The following is a 21,089-nucleotide window of genomic DNA, read 5'->3' as shown; positions in this document are numbered from 1 at the left end:
CAGAATTGACTCATGGCCTGTAACATCATCAGTTAAGACTTGTTAGGCATCACTCACTCATTTGCTGTCTTCCTGCTTCTGCAGACTTCATTTATTCTGAAGGGAATCAGGAAGAAAGTAAAATCTATAGTCTACCCTTCAAGAGTTTCTACCACGTGATTGAACTAAAACTCCATCACTCCATGGGAGAAGTAACTATGGTGGTGAGATGGGTGGTGAAGCTAGGGAGGCACAGGTAAAGGCATTCTTGGTCAGCTGACTTTCCAGGATGCGAAGCAAGGACCTTGTTAAAGAAATGCAGTGTTTTAAATTGTAGTAGTATGGTTAGCTTTCAGAAAAAACTAATGGAATAAAGTTCTTGCCACTGGGTTATTCTGGGAAGAGGGAACAGTGTATGAAGACAGAGCGTGTCAGACCTCAGATTCCAGGGGAAGTTAATTTATTAAGACCTAAAATTTTACTGGACTTCTGATATGGCGCTGTAGGATAAGCACGGGACTGAAAGATTGATTTGAACCTCAAAGTTGGTGGTTCAAACTCACCAGCATCAGAAACCCTATACAGGGTGCTATGACTTGATGGCACCTAACAAATTTTATTAGTACACATCTCCACCAATTTTCAGAAATAAGGGCATTTCCTATTTAATTGTACAGTGGATTCAAGGCTCAACTGTAGTTGCTGTCAAGAGAAGCTGGAGTGTTAATGAAATAGACGTGTTTTCCATCCTCAAGACAAAATCCTGATAAGCCAATAGGACTCACTCCCAACAGTCCTGGGTGTTCTAAGGAAAAAAACAAACCAACCTTGGAGTTTCTCATGTCAGGTGTGGAGTTCGACACGAGAGCACCCTCAAGAGCTTTAGGATAAGGCAATGTATTGCCCACCTACTGATGAGGAACTGTTGTAGAGTTGTGATTATAAATCTCATTAGAGGTGGTATGGATCAGTCTAGGCTGAATTTCCACCTTTCTTCCCCAAGATGTTTGAATCACCCCTAAAGGGCATTCTCCCTTAGATCCAGAGAAAGAATTCATTTCTCATTTGTTCATAATACACAGTAGCTACCTGTACTGCAACTACAGCAGAAAACGAAAATAACTTGGAGTGTAGGAATCATGGGAGGAGGGTGGGTAGCAATCTTTATGCTAAATAAAACTGATATTGTATAGATTGTGCTGTATGAAATTGCTCAGCATTTCAGTTAGGTACCAAGAGGCAGAGGCCATATCTGCACTGTTGAATGCAGTGTCCCCTAAGATCTTGCACAGGCCAGGCACTGAGGAGTGATTCAAGTAAAACCAGACGTTTAGACTTCTCCCAGAATAAGAAAAAAACGTGACAGCAAACACTTCGAATCAAAGGCAGCCGCAATTCTGTAGGTTAATGCTTCTAAATAGAAGGCAGGTTTTGTACTAGCTTCAGTTTAATGTCTTGGTTTTGGAGCCAACAGGTACAGGGACTCCCATCCCTAGTCAAGGAACCTACACTTTTTTGAATTCTTGAGGAATCATACCAAATGACTAGGCTTTCTAAAAAGTCATCCATAGTCACACAGTAGCCCCTACTCTTAACAGGTGCGCCACACCCTTCCATTTCCCCAACCCACCATGGGCTCCTGTTCTGTATCACCTCCCACTCTGGATTTCCCTTGATGGCTGAGTATCTGGGGATGAGACCTATCAAAGGCTTCCTCACTTGTGGACTCAGGGCCTAAGGGAGGGTCCCCTTGAGGGGTGATGACAGGTATGACAGACAGGCAGAAAACATAATTTGAAGTATTTTTGTTTTTTATATACAGAATACAGTAAAGTTTCTGTAAAGTCTAAAACATTACAATTACTATGTACATTGGTACTAGTTGTCAGGTGGGAGAAGGGAGTCAGGGATGGGAGGAAGAGAAGTGGCAAGAGAACAAAAAAAGGAGACAAAACAGGTTTACGACAAAACGTTTTTGCTACAATAGACAATTTGAAGAAAACGCTCTACCACATGTAGTACTGTACACAGTTTTTAAAAACATTGAAAAATGTCATCACTAGATGTATTTACACAAAATCCAAATACACTTTTCCTTATTTGAAATAAAATAGATGGACAGCCAGAAAAAGAATCATTTCTCATTTGTCCATAATACACAGTAGCTACCTGTAGTGCAACCGCTGCAGAAAGGGAAAATAACTTGGAGGTTGGGAATCATGGGAGAAGGGTGGGTAGCGATCTTTATATTAAATAAAACAATGATATTGTATAGATTTTGCTGTATGAAAACTGTATTTTTTTCTTTTAATATAAAACTATTGTCACTGCCACAAAATAGAACAAGTTTCTGATTATTTTACAACGGCGGGTGGGCGGGGAGGGCATGAGGTGGGTGGGGAAAGGTTTTGTGTTGGAGGAAGCATCCAGACCATAGCCTCCCCCCTCCCTGCCCTTGCTGTTCCTCAGCTCAGGTCTGCCGATTTCCCATGAAATGTTGAGTACAAATATATGTGCAAATGCCCCTAGAACTTGAGAAAAGAAAAAGGATTTTTAAAAAACAGTCAAAAGGTTTTCTTCATTTCATGCAAAGATTGTAGTTGAAGGGTTTCTGGTGGCGTATAAAAAAACCCGGGCTTGGTTTGTGTACATTTTTGCATTGCAGGAGTCTTGGGTTGGGTGGACAGGTAGGTGGTGGGGTTGCCACCAGCCCTAGGGAATGGAGTTGGAGCGCAGCACAGGGCCCTGGTGGGGCTTGAGGGAGAGTTTCTCAGCCAAGACCCCATCCTGCAGTAGGCCGGCATCGCCTTTGGGCTGTTTGGTTGCAAACTCAGTGATGCTGAAAACAAACTGCAGACACCCCAGCTTGATGTAGCTGCCATGGTGCAGTAAGGCCGTGCCTTCCCAGCCGGCCCCACTGCCCCCAATCAAGCTTGAGCTGCTGGCTTTACAGTTGCAGGGCTTCCGGTGAGGCCCCTGGGCCTGGGAGCTCATCATGGCTGCCTCTTCACTTGGCTCTTCATCCTGTTTCTGGTGCCTGTGGCGCCCTGGGAAAGAGGAGGATGGTTACAAGGGAGGAAGTGTGAGCAGCCGCAACCCGCTCCCTCCTCCACACCTAATTCTAACTGCTGCAGGACTAGGGTGAGGAGGCTCAGAAAGGGCTGGAAGAGGCAAAAGTCCCCATATAGATGTGTATACATATGCTAGTGCACTGTACATGCTTCTCCATGGCCTTCCATGGACTTTAAGGCAAGGACAGACTGACCAGGAGTGAAAGGCAAGACAAGAGCTAAGAGCCAGCAAACCACAGTCAGCCTGACTGGGGCTTCAAGGATGTGTCAAAAAGTGGCTGGCCACTCAGCTCCAACTTACTGATGACACTCTGCACTTTGGCAACAATACTGCTTGGGGGGGTTGGCGGGGTCTTCTCAGAGAAGTCACATGAATACAGCACATTGTCCACCGTTGTCCCGTGCTCACTGTAGTTTAACAGCTCATAATGTTTGGTATTCTGAGGAGGAGGAGGGAAGATAAGATGTGTGGTCTGCTGCCTGGGGCTAAGGGGAGAGAGGACATATGGAGAAGGCTGTGCTGCTCTACTAAGGGAATCTGTCTTCTCAAGCATGGCACCCTCTAGGAGGGGGCTCAAGATTCACCTCCTGTAGGAACCCCTCCTTCCTAGCACCCATGCCCCCTGCACTCCCACCACTCCTTTACAGTCTCCTCAACATTGGTTTCTTTTGATGTGATGATCAGCATTGGCAAGATAATAATGAAGACCTGAGGGACACATGTAAAGGGCTTGGCTTCTTTCAGTGCTGGTCCCCTCCCCTGCCCTAGGGTGAGCTTCCCCTGCGGTCTTTGACTAGCCCCAGGAGAAATGGTAGCCCTGCTCCTGGGGAGCCAGTGGGTCACTGTATGATGCCCTTCATACCAAGACTTGTCTCCTTCAAGAACGACAATGAGAGAAGAGAAAGGAGAGGACCCACAATCCCTTTTCCTCATCCCTGTGCACTGAATGAAAGATCCAGTGTCTAGGAGAGGCCTAAGGTTGGGGGGGTGGTTCTCTTCCACCCTATCTCTACTCCTCACCTCATCGTAGAATATGCAGGCGTGTTTCCCAGACACGTAGTTACAGTGACCATAGTTTGTAAGGCACACATCCATGTCAGCTCCTGCAAGGTGGCAGTAGTAGAGAAAAAGGCAGAGAACAGATTGTTAAAGTGTAAGGCAGGTGAAGGAGGAAGGGAGTTAGGGCCTGGATAGGCAAAAGTAGACTTCCAGGGGCAGGTAGCCCAGGGCCCTCTCCTGGTATTTTTGTATAAAAAATGATGCTGCTTCCAATATCCTGCTAAAGAGCAGTACTCCCTGCCAGTTAATCATCCTTTTAACAAGTGGCTGTGTCCCAGAGGAAGTTCTGAGCTAACTAAAGAGGACAGGATGCCTCCCGGTGAGTACAACATGAATGAACAGGGTCTATAATTCATGGAAGAATGGAGTATATTTCTACAATAGGGGTTCAGATTGTCAATCTTGTCTTTTTTGGTTAGATACAGAGTTATTTATTAAAGGTCGGGCAGGTGTGAATCCCATCACTTTTTCAAAGACCTCCAGGGACACAGCATTTTCCCTCTCTTAGGATACTTCTCTAGTTTAAAACACCTCACCAAGCAGTCAGAGCTGACTTTCATCCCATCCTGATGCCACATGGGGCAGAGACAAAGCAAACATTTTTTGTCTTAGTCCTTCTTGTCTAGATATCCTCGGTTTCTGGGGGTAGGGGTGGTGACCTTGAGGGTAGAAAGATCCAGCACTTTTCCCAGGTTCCTGTCTGGCTTACCTGTCCCGATGTAGAGGGTTCGATAGCACATGTTCACAGCTCCTCCCATCGCTAAAAGGGGGTAGAACACAGCTCGGGCCTGTACCTCTTTTCTTTGCACTGTTAAGATAAAACACAGGGATAGGGTTATTTAGCAGCTCAAAATCTGTGGTCCAAACAACAAAACCTGGATTTTTCCAATAGTCCTCTTTGGTTATCTTTCGGAACTGGCTGCTTCAGGGTAAGGTATCCACTCCCCATTCCACTGTAACTCAAACATGTGACAGAGGGACCATCTTTGAGGATGGTCATAGAATTCAAGGACAGGCAATGATAGTACTTTAAGTCCTAGGTTGCTAGTTGGGCTAACTGCAAGGTAGGTAATTCAAAACCAACAGCACTCCGTGGGAGAAAGATGAGGTTATCGGTACCTGTAAAGATTTAGTCTTAGAATACCCATATTGGATTGCTGTGAGTTCAGAATTGACTTGATGGCAGTGAGTTTGGTGTCTGAGCTGTTCTTCCATTTTAGACTTTTAACTTGAAAAGGGAAGCTATTCTGCTTTATTAAGCCTGTTCAAGGCACACACAAAGGCTTGAAGTATTGAAAGTGGAGTTTCTCCACAAAGGGAGATGACACACACAGAGGGGAAGAGCTGCAGGTGTGGTGACAGGTATGTGTGCAGGCGCACCTTCTGTGTGGTGCCCTCTGGAAGCCAACGGATGTGCCCCGGCACTGCTCGGTGAAGCTTGGACCCGGGAGGGGAAAAGCTGATGTATTCTCTGCAAGGCCAGAAACTTGATCAGCTTCTCATCCAGCATATTTATCTCGATTTCTAGTGATTAAAGAGAAAGATTCAAAAGCAGGAGAAATGGGAATATGGAAGTAGATGAAGGTTAAAGAACAAATAGTTGAAAATTCCTTAAATCTAGTCAAGTGATTTTTGTACTCAATTAGCACACAGTACAAAATGGTACAGGGATCTGGAATGAGGTATCTCATTAGTCAATCTGCAGTGAGAGATGGTCTCCACAGTAGCCTGTATGCAGATGCCTCCTGCAACTGGGTAGACTGATGTTACGGGGGGGAAAAAAAAAAAAAAGGTCTGAGAAACGTAAAAAAAAACAAGCCACTTGCTAAGGATCTGGATGTCTGATATAGAAGTTGGATTTTCTTCCTACCCTCTGTCCCTACAGATCAAGATCTTCGTGTCCCCATTTGACTTTGGGGGTTTCCCACAGATAGGGGAGGGGCATGTCCCTCCCTTGAGAAAAAGGATCCTTCTGGTTCTATTCTGCATGTCCAGTTGATTTGCCTAAAGTGATTTTACTCCCTTCTCACTAATTCACCTTGATTCTGTTCCTCCCTTATCTAAGAGCATGCATGTGTACCAGGTAGGGTCAGGAGAAAGGTCTTTCTTTCCTAGCACATCTCCCCACCCATGGGACAGCCCTCATTGCCCATCTTCCTAGCCTTCTGAGTTCAGGTGTCCCCCTCTGAAATGAGTGGATTGTGGCACAGGGCAGCACTTTCATCCCAACAGATGGTTGAACATCAGGAGTGAACTCACTCACCTCCATTGACATCCAGAAATGCTCGAAGTGAGTTGGTGAGGTCCACCATGGCAGTAGAGTTGGCTGGGAAAGAGGGTACGGTTAAAGCGCTTCCTATGGATAACGTGCCGGGGCTGACCTTGCCATCTGGGGACGGAGCAGGAAGACTGTTACTTACGTCGCCTGAGAGAAACCCACCGGTCCAATCCCCCATTGCTGACACAGGTCTGGTTTCGGACCCAAGGTGATGTTCCCTTCTTGATTCTCAACCCATAGGCTCTCGAACTCCTAGAGCTAAAAATGTGTGGTGAAGAAGGGCAGATGGAACGACAATGCACCCAGGCACGCAGGATCCTCCAAAGAACCAAAAACCAATGACAACTATTACTATGGGGAAAGGGATAGGGTAGCTTCACTCTCTGGACCATGAACAACTCCCTGCTGATTTTACTCTTAAAAGAAGCTGTATCACCTGCAATTCCTGCCTAGTAAAGTGTGACAGACATGGTGCAAAATCTCCAGGATGGTACTGAGGGATAATCAGAGATAGGGAAACAGCCTGAGAGTAGGGGCCATCCTGGGACCAGGGGCACCTATGCAGAAAGGCACAGTCACCTGATTACTGAGATTCCCAGCTGACTAGGAGATTAGATTCATTTCATGATGGGTTCCACCAGCATTTGAAACCTGGTTCTGATGCTGGGGTCAGCAACTTCAAGGTCCTGAGTGCTTCCTGGGGACAACTGATAAATAAGTCCACACTAGGCAAAGTGTAGACACTTATGAGACTTTCCTTTGACAGGTGGTCTGAGGGCAAGTTTCTGGGTGGACCAACCTAGGTAGTGTTGCTTTCTCCCGTTTCCTTGACATAGCAGTTCCTCTAATGGGTTAGCTCCGAGGGTCAGGGTCAGGGTCAGGGTCAGGGCTGAATCTAGTCTTCATGTGGATCTTGAGACACTGAGGCCAGGCCATCACCCAGAACCTCAGGCTGATTGCAGTCACTCCAGAGAGCAGGCTGCCTTTCTCTAAGGTGATGGAACAAAACAGGCAGCTAACTAGGTTTGGAAAGTGGAAGGTGAAGTATAGGAGACCCAGGTTGTCGTTTTTCAAACCTGCAACCAATTTGCTAGGACATCCTAAGGATATCATGTAACCTTCCAGAGCCTAAGCAGTCCAACCTATAAAACGGGGACAAGTTAACATGCACTTCCCCTTCTATCACAGAAATGGGGTGAAGACAAACAGTATAAAGTTCTCTGGAGTAGCCACAGGCATGTACTTGCCAGGAAGAGTATAAAAGTGCTGCTGAGCAGCCCGAAGCTGCGTGACACTCACCTGATGATGGCGCTGGTGAGCAGAATCTCTGGCTGGCCCCTGTGGCTAAGATACCATCTCCTGCTGCTTGGGGGGGAGTGAGCACCCGGGTGGCATTTGGGGGTGAGCCCAGTGGCCTTGAATCTGTCAACGGAGGTCCTATCTGTGATGGGACAGTCTTTCTTTGCAAAGTGCTGGTGTTCTCGATGCTGGCACAAGAGCTGGGAATGGAAGGGGGCAGGCTTGGGACAGGAACCAAACTCCTCTGGGGGCAAGAGCTGGGGCCAGTGGCATTCTCTGTCTTCACAATGATGCCGACGGTGTGGTTCTGAAGCCCCCCAGCTGCTGGTGGCGTGAGGGGTCGGGGCCAGCCTTGCCGGTGTGAGAGGCCTGGTAGGGGAGTGTTGGCGCCTGGAAGTCGCCGGGGGTCCGTGGAGTCAGTGGGGCTGCTGTAGAGGTGAGGGCCATTGGCTTTAACCTCTGTGCTCACTGGCCCATTGGCAGTCCCACAGGGGCCTTTCTTGGATTTTTCCGCACAAGAACTGCAGCTGATGTCCTCTAGGGCTGGGGGCTGATGGGGTGGAGAACAGCTCAGGGAATTCTGGGTGTTAATCCCTGAGGGGCAGGAGAGGGGGTAGTGGGAAGGTGTAGGTGCCTTGTCAGCTGTTTGCAGGGAAGTGGTGATTGAGCTGTCAGTCACAATAACAGGCTTAATATCAGCCTTCTCTGTCTGTTCAGAGTCCCAATGCGAAGGCATCTGCTTAGCAGATAAATGTTTCAATATGCTGCACTGGAGCGCAACAACACTACAGAGCCACTGCAATGGAAGGAGAGGAGAGGAGAGGTGGGTGAGAGGCCTGGGAGGCACCGGTCTTTCCTGCCACAGCTACAGCAGAGCACTATTTCCGAGGTTCCATTGAGGATGCCCAGAAAGGATATGTTAGACACCTGAGTAGAATTCCATTTCATTCCTAAGCAAGACTTGTTGTTGGTATACTTAGAAGGCAATAACATACCAATCAGTAGAGCCTGGAATGCTTGTTCTATTTCAGCCTATAAGCATTTACTGCGTGTCCAGCACTAGCACCGAACCTCTATGGACCTACTGAGCTCATTCTACAACATAGATTTACCCATTTCCCAGTACACTGGCGAAACTGATGGAAAGAAGTTGGCTGCCCTTTCTTGCTTGCCTTCAAGACCTGAGTTAGAGGTTCTCTGAAATACTCAACTCTCGGGGAGCTAAGCGTTGGGGTGAGTAGAGTTGTGGACACTGAAGATGAGGATGACATAAGGCAGGCTAATTCCAATAACAGGTTATGGTGAGATGGAAGGAACAATGGATCTGGAATCCCGGCCCTGCCTTCACTCACCTCTTGCTGCTCTGCCTGGGTGGCTAAGTGCTCAGAGTTCAAAAGGTGTGTCTGTGATTCCTCAGGGATCCCATTGCAGATCAGCTCCCCGTCCCGAATGGCCGCGGGTGCAATGAGAGGGGGTGGAAACTGGTACTGAGATTTTATAGCATCAGGAACCTGTTCAGAGTAAATGGAAGAAGGAGAGGGAGCTAGAGCCAACATGTCCAGTTGATTCTGTCCTGGCCATGCTGCTTTGTCTGATGTGCTAATGGACTGAGATTATCCTCTTTGGGGTATAACGACAAGATGGCTTCTGTGGTGCAACTGCTTGGAGCTCCAAGTCTTCAACTCTGACATAGCACATTCTGAGAAGGCACAGAGACAGAGACAGCAGGCAGGACCTTACTTTTCTTCATCAAGATCTGAGGCCTGCAGAATTCATAACCCATTGCATGCTGGCTTCTGCTTTTGACTTGAATACATTCCATGAAAGACCCACAAAGGACAGGGCTTGAGTGGTACTTTAGGCTCCTATGGCTCAGTATCAAGTATGGAACGTGGATGAGCAATTAACTGAGAGGCAGGAATTTAAATGAGGTCACAATCACAGTTAAAACGTCCAACAGATGTCTGGCTCATGATATGCATTCAATCAATGTTAGTTGTTCTTCATCCATTCATTCATGACTCATGACAACTGAAGACCTCTTTGTTGCACAAAGATAAGACACACTCTGAATCACACCATGTAAGAATGAAAGAGCCACACAAGCAAGAGTCATTCATACATTCAACCAACATTTATTGAGCACCTCTTGAGTCTGGGTTTCATGCCAAATCCTAGAGATCCAATAATGAATAAAACTGAATTAAGCCTTGCCCTCAAGGAACTCACAGTCTAGTGGGGATATAAACATACAAACATGAAAATATAATGTAATGGGTCCTAGAATAGAGGCATGTCTAAGGTGCTATAAAAAAACAAAGCAATGTGCTCATTTCTGTCTGGGGATGTGTAGAAGGGGTTAGAAAAAATTTTATAGAGAAGGCAGTATTTGAGCTTAAGACTTGGAAGTGGAGAAGGATCTTCCAAGTAGACCATAGGGGGAGCAACATGTAAAGTGCAGAGTGTGAAAAAGACTCTGTGGTAGATCTGGTGACCAAATTCTTATGGAAGACAAGGGAAGAGGAGCTGGAAGTGGTTTCCAGAATTCTGGATTGAGGAATTGAGTGGGGATTATAGTCATTAATTGAAACAAGAAATAAAGGAGGAAGAGCAGATTTTGAGGAGACTGTTGGTTGGACAGGTTGAAACTGAGGTATCTGTAGGACAGGCAGACAGATATGAGTCTGAATTTTGAGGAGAAAGGCAAAGAAGATGGCACTGTGAGAGTCATTCACCATAAGAGTGTTAGCTGGTGCCTTGGGCTTCTTTGAGCTCACTCAGGAATGAGTTAGGGAGGAACAAGCAAAGGGGTAGGTGGAAGAAGTCTCCATCAAAGATACAAAGTTCTCAGCAGTTTTTGCATGTGTTGCTATGTATTAAAGATAAACTCCAACATTATGGGAGGGACCTGGAGTAGTTCTGTCACTGTCCTTAATATTGTTTCCATCATTCCAAGTCTAGAAGGCTTTTCAGGTAACCCATGTCTTTGAATTTCCCTTAAAAACAGGGAATCATTAAAAAAAACAAGGAGGGCACCATGAAAATCAGAGGATTTTATCAAGTCCCTCTGATCTGTTTACATTAGCAGCCAGGCTCTCTTCCAAATCTACACAGTGAAATTACCCAACCTGGATTACTTTTGGATTGGTTTAACAGGCATGAGGTTGCTTCTAATATCCCCTACTATCAAACTAAAATACCTGAATTCTGGGAAACTTGTGCTTACTTAGAAGCATAAATATTTATACAGCTAGACAAGTTTGTTATATAATTTGTAACAGCTAATATCTTGCTATCACTGACACCCAATGGAAATGACAAGAGTGGTGTGAATGATTTTAAAGTATGGCTGCCATCAAGTGGCCATATCTGAGAATTGCTTTTTTCCTTTGGCACATAGGAATATTTAAGTGAGTAATTTCAAAAGAGACAAATCAATTTATTTGCAAGCTTATATATAAGTATGTAATTCTGGACTCTGTAGGTTAACCAAATGAGGAGATGGCAAAGTTTAGGGGAAACATCCTCATCTTCAACACCACCAATAGTTTTCAACAAAGGCTATCTTTGTGGACACACCGGAAACTGTAACGTGCATACAAGCATTAGGTATCATTACAGCAATGCCACAATTGGACTCACTGGTGATATAGTAAGAGCCTGAAAAAAACACATTTAACTCTCTCCTTAGATACTTTTCTATTAATTTCTTTGGCTGGGAATAGCTCCTCACTTTCCACATGACTCCTTCTACTTAATCATTCCTACCTTCACCTCACCAGAAAGCTCTGCAACAGGGACCACCTACAGAACAGACAGCAGACAAGATGAATGCCAAGTTAGGAGGCGGTAACAATAAAGCACATCGAGGATCAGACAGTTGGGCCAAAGGGTGCTTATTGTTAGGAGAACAAGAGGCTGGCAAGGTCAAAAGGCTACTCTGGATTTGGCCCTTATAATCCTGATCACTACCTCCAAGTATTAAAATGGACAGTCACATCCATTACTTGCTGAGACACCACAGTCAAATCTCAGGGGCATTAGTCTCCATTTGTAAAACTGGGACAATGAACCTCTGCGTGTCTATGAAAGCACTTAGAGAATACCAGCCTGCCTGAACCAGGTTGAGACTCACCTTCAAACTTCTTCTTTTGACCGACTGGAGCACACGGCGATTAGGGGGATGTTTCTTGTGGATTCGATTCAGGAAGTCCACTTTGACAACGTGCTGTGAAATGGTGTCCTGGAAACGGTCAAACACCTGGCACCGATTGCTCAGCGTCATATTCTTCTGGTTCAGCTAGGGACAAAGTAGACACACTCCCGAAGTGAGCTTCAAATTGCCCATCCCCCTACTGCTAGCCCCATTTTCTAGGTTTGAAAAATAGAAGCTTTTGGTCAAATGGGTTTCTACAGTAGGGGAAGAAGGGAGGCAGTGATGCTAGAATATTGTCAGAAGGCAAGAAAAAATGGATGAGATTCTTTCCCAGTCCTATCTAAATCCAGTAACGGGAGAAACTGGTATGTTCCCATCCCCTAGACAGGCTTGAAGGGGACAGAAATAGGAACTAAGACAAAAGTGCCCTTTCAAATTCAGTCTTCAACAGTCGTCTGCTCCAGGCCAGAACACTCTTGGATCAGGTAACCAAAATCAGCAAGTTTCAGAGAAGATGTAGGCCTTGGTTCTCCAGAGATGCAGACTCCCTTCTCTAGCATGGGATTCTCTAGCAGGTGACTGGCTGACAACTGAAGTAAGCACCAGAATCCTGTGTGCCTTGTCCTATTCCTACTCCAGAGTATCAGCGAACACTAGTAAGCCCGTTTGGCTATCATTATCTTCCTTTGTAAGTGGGGGAAAACCTTGGATTATTCTCAGAGGTCAAGGGGAAGGAAGGCAGAAAAGAGTTCCTACAGTGGAATATATATACAAGGCATATAGAAATTATGCTACTATTCTCCTCTACAATTGGCCTCCTACTATTCATAAGAAAGTAGTTGCCTAATTTGTAAATTAGGGGAAATGCCCAAGCTATAATAAAAATTACCAAATTAATTATTTCTCATCTTCTGGAGAGATGCTCTCTAAGATTCACATTTGAGTAGACTGCTCATGTCATTTTCTCTGGTTCAGCAGGAGGCAATACAAGATACTCTCCCACTGAGCCTCAGAGAGACACTTTCTCCTAACTAAAGCTCTCTGGATCAGTATTAGCCAAAATTAAGGATGCAAAGAACTTTTCTATTACATTATGGAAATCTGTAACTGAGACTCTCTCACCTTAGGGGCTGGGGTTAGGAGCCATTGCCATGCTTAAGGCCAACAGTCATTCCATGGCTATCACCATTTACTAGATTATGTACGATAATCAGTAACCATTTTTATTTGAGAAGGCTGCTCTTTGTCTAAAGCCCTCTTTCATTTAACCTTGTGAGGAGCTATCCTAAACCTCTTTTGGAGGTAGCAAACAACAGCTCTGTTCTGGTCCCAGGACTCCTGGGAGATAAAATATCCAGACTCGTGGGAAATAAAGTACCACTCATTCATTCAACAACTTACTTATTAAATATCTACTATGTGCGAGGGAGTCCTAGTATGGTGCTGTAGGATAATCATTGGATTGCTAACCACAAGTTCAGTGGTTCAAACCCATAAGCTGCTCCTTAGAAACCCTATACAGGGTTGCTATGAGTCAGAACCACGTTGATGGCACTTAACAATATGTGACAGTATCACAAGGTGGTTATAAAGCAAGGGAAGGGGGAAAGAGTCTCATCTATCGTCTGGGATACATAAGGTATTCAATAAATAGTTGACTGTCTAGAACACTATTATCCACCATGCTAATTTCAAATCTCAGAAGTAACCAAACAGTACTGCTATTGTTAAGTGCTACAGCGATCCTATATAAGGTTCCTGAGGAGCAGCTGGTGGGTTTGAATCACCTAACCTTATGGTTAGCAATCTAGTGCTGATCTTACAGTGCCACACCAGAACTCCCCCAACAGTATTGTTGGTTAAGTGTCGTCGAGTCATTTCGGACTCATAGTGACCCTGTATAGGGTTTCTGACGAGTGTCTGGTGGGTTTGAACCACTGATCTTGCAGCACAAACTGACCATGAAGTCCAGCACCACCTCAGGACAGAATTAGCAATGCTAATTCCTGAGATATAAGCATAAATACCTTAGCATTTTCTTAGTTTATTGTTTCTTAAAAAAAAGATGTAGGAAAATATGGAAACAATTATGTTGCGAGAGCATTTCCTTAAGGTTAGATCTAATGTGCACTTCCCCTTTTGTGCTGATTCACCGACTCGGATTAAGTCTGTCAGTGCGGCCAAAACAAGGCATTGTGGCAAAAGGCAAAATGCATGGCTGAGGTATGTCAAAATAATTAGAATTGAATAGGATGGTCTGTAGAAATCAGCATCTGAGAGATTATAGTGAACTTAATATGCTTTGCACTGAAATCAATCCATGCCCTAGCTGTGCCTGTAGAGAACTAAATGGACACTGCTGTACTTACCACCACATGTTCGATGTGATTTGGACACATCCATCTGCCTAGGGGCATGGCAGTGAGCGGTGGCTCGAGGCAGTCCATGTGGAACAGGAGGGGGCAATAGTCACACTGGATGAGAGGGGCCACTCGGCAACTCCTGCAAAGAGATGTAGGCCATTTCTGTGGAAGGTGGGAGAATTCAAACCAACTTTGCACTGTGAAACAGCCTCCTCTTGTTAATCCTAACACTCCCACCTCTTATCCTCCCCTAGTGATTCATTTACTTTCAGGTTTAGGAAGATGAATGAAGTTGGGGACTAGCACCAAGTTCTCTAAAATTCTCTCTTCTGAGAGGAATGTGTCTTGTTGGAAAGGAAGTGAACGTTTATTTAAAGTATAGCTAAAGTGGGTATTAAAGCAGGAGTGATCAATGCTCAATAGCCTCCAGGGGAAGACAACCAACTCTGCTCTAATCTTTCTACTCTAAAGAGAAGCAACCCTCATTTAAAAAAAACAACAACAACCAAAAAACCCCCACTAGCAACCTTTCTAAAACTGTTAACTATGGCAAGAAAACATTTCTTTTCTGCATGTAACACACTAGGCAAAAACTGACAATCTGCCAGGGAATGATACATTGTGAAAATGATTTTGTAACATGTTCATGTAAGCATGGTTCAAGGGAGGGACTCTGAGCAAATGCCAATGATTTGTACCCATGGTACTCCTTAGGTCCCTGAAATGCACTGGATGCCACAGTCTGGGCCCACTACTACCACCTAAATTCCGCTTTTGCTTATCTTTTTGATAGTTATTTTCTCCTGCTGTTCTGCCCTAATAAGTCCAGTTTCAGTAAGTGAAGCAGTTGGTTACTGTCGTTGAGGAGATCCAGTCTAAAGGAAACCAGCGTCCCAGGGAAATACAACTGGTAAAGCCTAGAGGTTTTTAGAAGTCATCCAGTCTTATGTACACCAGCTACTAGGGATACCTGTATGACTTTTAAACTCATTTTAAGTTTAGACCTAACTTCTCTCCTCCTAGCCTCTACAAATACCATGGACTTATTTCTATGTACTGAGAGAGTCTTCATGGAATTTGTTGTTAAGACATTCAAGCTACTGTTGGTCAATTAGTGTCTGTCTCCTCACACCATCAGAATATGAGTTAAAGTTTAACATTTATAGTTTAGAAGAGGTAAAGGAAGATAAAGTGCATCATTTGCTGAATATGAGGAAGTACCCCTACGTATGAAAGAAAAATACCTGTTACATGTGAAGCAGACTTTGACCGGTAAGGGAACAAGCCCATTGTGATCTAACTCGTGCTGTGTTTTCTTAACATTTTTCCCTGTGGTCTCCTCCTTTCTTCTCCTCTTGCTAGAACCTAGAAAAGAAATCGGTGGTCTTGAACTATCCCCCCATTTCATAGTCCCTAGCCTGGGATATGAAAACAACACTAAGTGAAAGGAACATATCTTAGCAAAAACATGTGTCTTGGAGTGGCCCTGGTCCTCTTTCTGAGGGCCCTCGTTCTGGTTTTTAGTGGACAATGAGGACGAGACCTAAATCAGAACTGCATGCTCAGAAAAGCCACCTGAGATGTGATAGTAACACATTTTGATGTATTATAAACATAAAGTAGTCAGAAATGTAGCTTAAATGTTGGCAACCTAAGGAATACAAACGGCCACTAGGAGAGGAGAGGACTGAGGAGACAGATGATTTTTTATACAAATTTCAGAGCAGCTTTGATTCTGTATACAGCCTATTGACCAGCAAGCTTCTTAAGTATTACAATTCAATTTATCTTTCTCTGGGAAGAAGAAAATAAGATCTGTTAACTTTATGGTATCAAGCAGAAGTGATAACCTGATTTATTTAAAAAAAAAAAAAAGAAAAAAAGGAGAGCACTTTGGTATTATATTGAAACTTAAATTTATATATATTTGACCCAACAATACTGTAATGATGAATTGATGGGACACACATGCACAATGATATTTTCACAAAGCTATTAACTGAAGAGTTATCTGTAGCAACAAAAAATAATGGAAACAACCTAAATATCCATTAATAGGGAATTGGTTAAATAAATTATGGTACATTTGTAAAATGGACAATTATGCAATCAATTAAAAACTGAAGAAATTAAAGTATTAATATGGCAAATGTTGGGCCATATATATTTCTTTACTACTAAAAAAGTAAAATCGCAAAAACAACAAAAGCACACTATTTTTGTGTAAATAAACCGACTCCACGGCACATAACAATAATATATATATATATATATGTATGTATTTGTATCTATGAATGGGCTTCCAAAAGTTTGTGGAAAAATGGAGTTGAAAACATAACATAATTTTTCCACAAGTTTTTTGAAGCCCCTAAAATAAGCGCAGGACCACAAGGTTGGTTTGAACCACAGGTTAGTGGTTCAAACTTTGCAGCTGCTCCTTGGAAATCTTATACTGGGTTATTATGGAATTGACTTGATAGCACTTAACAACAATATACATATACACATAAAGAAATTCTAGAAAGATACACAAGACCAAAATAGTGGTTATCTGTGAGAGGTTCTTGTGGTTAAATGCTGTCAGTTTTGACTCATAGTGACCGTGTATAGGGTTTCCAAGGAGCAGCTGGTGAGTTTGAACTGCCGACCTTATGGTCCAGTGCTTTATCCCACAGCACCACTCCAAATCTCCTCTGTGAGGGGTGTTGTTGTTGTTATGTTTCATTGAGTCAGTTCCGACCCATAGTATAGGGTTCTGAGAAGCTACTGGTGAGCCTGAACTGCCCACCTGCAGTTCAAACCAACTTTGCAGTTCAGAGAATTAACTCACAGCGCCACATGAGGACTCCCTGTGAGGAGTAGGAGGATGGAAACTAGACATGATGGCAGGCAGAGGTGAGTGGGGAATGTCTCACTAAATCTTTTTATGTGTTTTAATTTTTGAATCATGAATACTAGAAATACGTGGGAAAGGACTCCGAAAGTGGAAAACAGAACAAGCACTGCAATAGCTATAACCTTTAAAGACCTCTCCAGGTATAACCGACACAGGCTACACAGACAGGCAAGCAGCATTATTTCAAATTTAGCTGGATAATCCTTTGGGAAACCTGGAGTGGGGAAGGAAATACAATGGTATGGCTAACCTGGTAGTGCGGTGGTACAAGTCAGTTCATTGGGCAACTGAAATTGGGTAGGGTTCCGCTCCATGGCAGCAGCAATTAGCAGCTCAAAGGGCCGCCTCAGTTGGGGCTGTACATAGTCCGGCTCTGCTGCTACTGGCTCCTCGTCTACGTCAATGATATCCTCGTCCACGTCGTTCTGCTCAGATGTGGGGGTTTCTGTGCTGGCGTTGGATGTGGGTGTACCAGGCCGGCTGGCCCTCCTCTCCAGGATCCGGGCATGTGCAATGGCCTTGAGTTCAGTTTTGCTAGCTGATCTGTCCAAGAAGTCAGTATCACTGCTGGGGGATGTAGTCCGTTTGCCAGATTTGTCCACCAGTCCATTGACATGGCCAAGCTCTTTTTTCTGTTCTCGTTTCTATTGAAATGAACAGGAGGGCCCATCACACAAGTACCACAAAATTAAAACAGATGGATTCTAAAATGTTTTGCTCTAACACTAACCAAAACGATGAAAAATCCTAACATATCACAGAATCATCCACTTGAGAATGATTTTTGTCTGTTAAAGTAGATAAAAACTATAGCTGAATAATGTTTGTTTGCAAGAGGGAATTATCAAAAAGCATGTAAAGTTAAAAATAATAATACATCATTTACCCTAACTTATCATATAACACACAACATTTTAATACAAAATACAAAGGATTAAAACATTAACACAGTGAAAATAAATTTATTGACTGACATACAGGTCTGTACCAATAGTTCTAGTCTTAGAGCATCTTGACTTGAACGCTTTTTTAAACTTTTGCTCAAAGTAAAGCAAGTCTGCAAAAGCACCGTAAAAGAAAATAGTCAGGTAGAGCATCCTGTACTGGTAGTTTGGGTGCTGCCAAGGATAGTAGCTACATTACAAACTACAAAGCACTTCAATAATCGTGATGTTTCAGAATGGTGACTCTCAATGTTTCAAGTTTAGCTAGAACTCTCAAAGTGACACCTCTCAGAACGCAAAGGTGAGGAATGATAGGACTGGATAACTGATAAAATATATTTTTCTCTAGGACTCCCAATGGTGGTGGTTACGTGCCGTGGAGTCGGTTGTGACTCATAGCAATTCTGTACAGGGTTTCCTAGGCTGTAAATCTTTACAGGAGCAGAAAGCTTCATTTTTCTTCCGCGGAACAGCTGGCAGTTTCAAACTGCTGACCTTGAGGTTCGCAGCCCGATTCGTAACTGCTATGCTGCCAGAGCTCCTAGGACTCCCAATAGAATAGTCAAATGAGGGTTTAACACTGGTCTCCAGTGAGACCTGGGATTTTGTCCCAGTTCTGCCATGGATCCCCTCTGACTTTGGGCAACAATCTAGAAGCCAGGGATTTTTCCATCTGTAAAGTGAGATTAGTAAAACCTTTTCTTTCCACCACTCAGCCACATGGTAGGAGTTAAAAAGAGTCACATATATGAAAGGAGGGCTTGTTCTACTGTCTACAAAGAATTAGGGTAGGACCTGAACATCAGAGATTGATGAAACTCATACAATGCATCATTTTAATCCACTTCAGTAACTATGGGAGGTCACAAGGCAGGCAGTGGTGGTGGTGGAAAAGACAGATTTGGAATTGGTGAAAGCCAATCAGAAGGACATCTTAAGAGAAGCTCATTGTTAGAGAAAGGCATGCTATAATCCTTAGCAAGTAGTTCTGTTTCTAGAAAATTGATGAAGAGGTAATAGATCAATGAACTGAGGCAGAACATGGTACAAATATGGGCTGTCAATTTTTTTGAGTCCTCAGGAAAAGTTAATCTGTATTTCCGAGTCTCAGTTTCTTAATTTCTAAAATGGAGATACTAAGATCTGTATCCATATGAATGAAATGAGATAAGTAAAATGCCTAGCATAAAATGGGCACTAAAATAATGCTAAGTTCCTTTCTCTATCCCTTTTTCCTGACCTCACCTCTTCTTGTTTTCAGGTTCACTTTCTTTGATCAAGTTTCTGAAAGGTCTGGCTGACAGGTGCCTTTAAGTGGCCATGCTCTAATCTAATTGAGGAAACACTGGAAGATGGACAGGCTGGAGGGCAGCCTAGTTTGTGGATTTTAGGAGATACCAAATTGGAGCTGTGGTTAGGTGGTTGATTTGGCTTTGGCTTGCTTTTAAATAGGAACTCAGTACATACTTGAAAAATAATGTGTGCCTGTTTACCTTCTAAAAGGCTGAAGACTGTTACACATATAAACCACAATCTCTGAATCATCTCATCCGGTTTCTGTAATCAAGGAAGTCATCATTCATAGTGACAGCATAGTCAGGGGCCAGAAAAGAGGTGACGTCACAACAATCGGGGTTCAATTAGGGTGGAAAAGTATGCATGTGTGTGTTGGTATTCAATTATGGTGGAAGAGTGTGTGTGTGTGTGGTTTGTAATTCACAGACATATAATTTGAGGGCTGGGTCTCTAGTAAACTGGGTGGAAACATACTGACTTCCTTTTTTGATAAGAGAGTTCAGCTTTGGTACTCAACAAAAATTCTCAAAGCCAAACAATTATTAACACTGAGGGAAAGGAAGCTAAAGACTAGGCAATTTGAGGTACCAGTGATTTTAAAGTCCTATCAACCTCATATACCTAGCCAAGCCTCTGAGTATCACTGACTTTTTTGCCTTGGGGTGAGAGGAATTCCTTTTTCAATCAAGCTGAGAGGAAATAGTCTTCTTTTTCTTCAGCCAGTTTCAAACATGGAAATGACTATTACATTCAGGCCACTATCAAGAGTTTAACAGGAATCAGATTACTCCTGTTACCTGTGACTGAACATGCCCCAACAAACTAAGAAATCTCTTCTATTTCAACAGCCCATGTTTGGATTTTTAGGCCCTACTGAGTTCTAAACAAGGAGCTCTGGTAGCGTAGTAGTTACGAATCAGGCTGCTTAACCTCAACGTCAGCAGTTCGAAACTACCAGCTGTTCTGCGGGAGAAAGATGAGGCTTTTTGCTCCCATAAAGATTTATAGCCTCAGAAACCCTGTGCAGGGTCACTATGAGTCGGAATCAACTCCACAGTACTTAACAACAACAACTGGTGTTCTAAACAGTCACCAAGGGAAGTGAAGTGATCCCAGAGCTGGAAGAGAAAGGACTAAAATGCCTTTAGAGCCAGGCCATCTTAGCACTCCAGAGTAAAGGCTTTAGAAAGCAGCATTATTACCTTTCGGCGAACAGTGCACCTGTGACACATCCACTCCCCAGGAGGCAACATCTCTTCACTCAGTGGAGGGTTGCTGTGGGGAAAAGATAAGGGCAAGACTAAGTAACTAAACTTCTGATGCAGCAGGAAGACATATAGTGAGGTCTGGCGTAAGGCTACATGTTCCTAACCTCTTATCTGGCCAGCCCTACAGCAAAGTGAGGGGTCTGTCATCCATCAAAATGCTCACTCGGCACCATTTACAATAACCCAAACACTGAGCGTCTCTTTCCACACCATAGAAAAGAAGTCAAATCCAAAAGCTCTTAACAATGGGCATACAGGAAAAGGTACTAAGACTAGTGTGAAGCCCTGAGTTTTAGAGGCATACCCCAACACTGTACCACTCAAACAAAATTATTGATTGTCCTCCATATTCTTTTCAGTCTGTTTAGGTGCATGCTCTTCCATCTGCTGTTCTAAAGCCTGTGCAATATGGTCCCATTTCATCTTCTCAAGCCCCCTTCATGTAGCTTTCCTACATCAAGTTGATGACCTGCTATTTC

The 21,089-nt window shown here is 43.8% G+C and overlaps 1 protein-coding gene across 1 annotated transcript in view; it reads right to left on the bottom strand.

Moving 5' to 3' along the window:
- Nucleotides 1–1,775: 1,775 nt before the first annotated feature.
- PHF12 (PHD finger protein 12) overlaps nt 1,776–21,089 on the bottom strand; it is a 44,399-nt gene continuing 25,085 nt past the window's right edge. The window contains exons 3-15 of the mRNA XM_006874192.1: nt 20,545–20,617; nt 17,353–17,746; nt 15,451–15,571; nt 14,213–14,345; nt 11,823–11,987; nt 9,040–9,198; nt 7,688–8,483; nt 6,374–6,499; nt 5,491–5,634; nt 4,820–4,918; nt 4,072–4,154; nt 3,352–3,490; nt 1,776–3,026 (exon numbers count right to left, since the gene is read on the bottom strand). Of these exons, the coding sequence (XP_006874254.1) occupies nt 2,692–3,026; nt 3,352–3,490; nt 4,072–4,154; nt 4,820–4,918; nt 5,491–5,634; nt 6,374–6,499; nt 7,688–8,483; nt 9,040–9,198; nt 11,823–11,987; nt 14,213–14,345; nt 15,451–15,571; nt 17,353–17,746; nt 20,545–20,617 (2,767 nt within the window). The 3' untranslated portion in view covers nt 1,776–2,691. The remainder of the gene's footprint in view (nt 3,027–3,351; nt 3,491–4,071; nt 4,155–4,819; nt 4,919–5,490; nt 5,635–6,373; nt 6,500–7,687; nt 8,484–9,039; nt 9,199–11,822; nt 11,988–14,212; nt 14,346–15,450; nt 15,572–17,352; nt 17,747–20,544; nt 20,618–21,089) is intronic.

This window comes from Chrysochloris asiatica, unplaced genomic scaffold, assembly GCF_000296735.1.
Source record: "Chrysochloris asiatica unplaced genomic scaffold, ChrAsi1.0 scaffold00266, whole genome shotgun sequence".
NCBI lineage: Eukaryota > Metazoa > Chordata > Mammalia > Afrosoricida > Chrysochloridae > Chrysochloris > Chrysochloris asiatica.
The sequence above is the reverse complement of the archived record's forward strand: the minus strand, read 5'-3'. Positions and strand labels throughout refer to the sequence as shown.